The sequence below is a fragment of the Sinocyclocheilus anshuiensis genome, unplaced genomic scaffold, assembly GCF_001515605.1.
Source record: "Sinocyclocheilus anshuiensis isolate Anshui unplaced genomic scaffold, SAMN03320099.WGS_v1.1 scaffold491, whole genome shotgun sequence".
NCBI classification, from domain to species: domain Eukaryota; kingdom Metazoa; phylum Chordata; class Actinopteri; order Cypriniformes; family Cyprinidae; genus Sinocyclocheilus; species Sinocyclocheilus anshuiensis.
This window is the reverse complement of record NW_015551041.1, coordinates 20,419-23,012: the sequence shown is the minus strand read 5'-3', so window position 1 is coordinate 23,012 and position 2,594 is coordinate 20,419. Positions and strand designations below refer to the sequence as shown.

At 37.0% G+C, this 2,594-nt stretch overlaps 1 protein-coding gene across 2 annotated transcripts in view; it reads left to right on the top strand.

Annotated features, from left to right (window-relative positions):
* Window positions 1–2,594, top strand: part of LOC107661437 (poly [ADP-ribose] polymerase 6-like) — an 11,906-nt gene continuing 9,312 nt past the window's right edge. Inside the window, exons 1-3 of one of the 2 annotated variants that reach the window (XM_016451014.1) lie at window positions 1–253; window positions 673–841; window positions 1,090–1,167. In XM_016451014.1, the coding sequence (XP_016306500.1) occupies window positions 797–841; window positions 1,090–1,167 (123 nt within the window). In that variant the 5' untranslated portion in view covers window positions 1–253; window positions 673–796. Of the gene's footprint in view, window positions 254–669; window positions 842–1,089; window positions 1,168–2,594 lie in introns of both variants that reach the window. The other variant, XM_016451015.1, reaches the window with a different exon arrangement.

The window sequence follows — 2,594 nt, the reverse complement described above, 5'->3', positions numbered from 1 at the left end:
AGCATGCCCGAGTTGTCGTGTGTTGTCAGGGAGAAAGCAGACAGCGGAGACAGCGAGAAAAGCAACCCGTGAGAGGAGCCAGACGATAAACAGGGACAGCTAGACAATAGGGGTACACATTTCTAATTAAGATTATTTGTGTCAGCTGACTCACTTTACATATATACGCTTCCTGGTGTGGGGCATTTTGGGATGTTTCGTTAAGGTTATGACAAACAGACCTCGTTCAAAGCATCTGCCTTGTCTTCAAGAGGTGAGACTGGAATTTTCTATTATAGTGCAGAACTAATGCAATTGAACTTGTTTAATATTTTATGGCTTCTTGTGCTCATATTATGTTTTATTCATTCATATTTTTGTTAATTTATTGTTTAAAGAAATGATCAGAGCATCCAACAGGTGTATTACAGGACAAATGACGTCTGTCTACATTTAATTATTAAATTTAAATCTATATATAAAAATACTGTATTTAATATAAAAATATATTAATAAATTGCTGTACTTAAAATCAAATTTAACTCGCCACATCAAATGCATACATGCAATAATTTAAAGTACATTATAAGTGTTTTGTAATGTACGCCACATGTGGAATCAATATGTGGTGACACAAATTAACTCTAAATGGACGTTTAATGAATTACCTCGCTTGCATTGTGTTGTCAGCAGGTTGCCATGGAGATGACTGCTAATTTACTCCAGAAAATGAGCGCAGCCCTTCCATCGGCTTTGTTCAACCTGTGTTGACTTCCCAAACCAGCCTAGCCTAACCACACTTAGCTGGAATGGATGAATGTGGCAGAGGAAACTCACTAGAGCAGCATCTATGAACAGCATGGTATGAAAATCACACATGCTAACCATTATTTAATCCACTTAAAGCAAATAAGGTGCTTTGATGGACAATATAGCCAGTCCAAGCTGATGATCTAAGATGTAGGCCGCCCTACTGACACAGTCACCCCGTTGAGTAGATTACAGACTGACTGATAAAGGCTATTCAGTGTCTAATGAATGGGGGATGGGTAATGAATTAGCGCATCACAGGGGAAATTAGCTGTGATTGACCTGTGATAACTCTTTCAGAGCATCGGTGAGCAATTCTGGAGCGACGAGGACTTGGATGGTGACAGCGATGGTGAGGATTTCTTCTACGGAGCCCAGGTTAGCATATTACCAAAAAATCTACTTGAAATGCATGCTAAACCTCAAGCTAAATTAGCAAACAAAGCTCATTTTGTTCATTAATTCTTGTATTTTATCTATCTATCTAGGTGTATTTTATCTATTATCTGTTTTGTCTATCTACATACTACAGTGGCTGATTGTAGAATACATTGGGGTTACCAAAGTGCATTGTGGGGTTTTCAGGGGATTAGTGTAGGTTTATGGGCGGCTCCCTAGTATGAGGAGCAGCAGATGGTTCCAGTTTTTCAGATTACCTGAACTTGCTTCAGATTTCTTGCCAAAACGAAGAGTATCTGTCCCGTTAATGAATAACAAATTAACAAATCATTCGGGACATTATTTTTGCTTGGTTAAGCTCATAAAATGGTGCTTTCTCAGTAAAAGAACATAGAAGGTAAAATTGTGATTTAAAAAAAAACTATGGCAAACAATTTATCATCTTCAGTAAACACAGTAGAGTCAAGATGACTATGTTATCCAAGAACTGGCTTAGTTTAACTTGACAGGTAACAGTTGAGTCTCACCATTTCTATCATTTTAATGGCAGGCCTTGTCTGATCAACCACATATTATTTTCTTGATCAGGTTAACCTCAAATTTGAAAATATATTTGAACTGAAATCATAAAAATATTGGAAACCAAAGTACTCAGTGTAAATGATGGTCAGTTAATATACTCTTTGACAACAGGTTATTGTAAATGAAATTTTGAAACGGTAGTGTTCAAAATGTCCACCTCAGAGATTTTTCATTTAGTAAAGGGTTATTGTCATTAACTAAAACTAAAACTTAAAAATTAGTCAGTAATGTCATTACTTGAAATGAAATAAATATGAACTGAAATAACATATAGAGAAACTAGTTGTGAAGATGTATGTAATACTAAAATGACTAAAACTAAATCGACTAAAACGTTATAAAAATGACAAAAAAATGTAATAGTATCATATATTAAAGGGGTCATATGATGCGATTTCAAGTTTTCCTTTCTCTTCGGAGTGTTACAAGCTATTGGTGCATAAAGAAGATCTGTAAAGTTGCAAAGACTAAAGTCTCAAATCCAAAGAGATATTCTTTATAAAAGTTAAGAGTCAGCCACGCCTACCTAAAACAGCTCGTTCTAACACGCCCCCACATATCTACATCACTATGTGGGAAGATTTGCATAACGCTGCCCAAATGTTCACGCAAAGAAAGAAGGAGTAACTTTTATTCTCGCTGTAGTATTGTTGTTGCCACCGCCATGTCGTGAAGGCACTGTGTGATTCGTTGTGAAAGCGAAACTACTTTGTTTGGCCTTCCATAAGAGGACGATATCGCTTCGTCATGCCTGGAGCTGATCTGTGCTGGTTGCTGAGGAAATACTACAACTTCGCGCTGTGGATCGCCGGATCGGCTTTCAC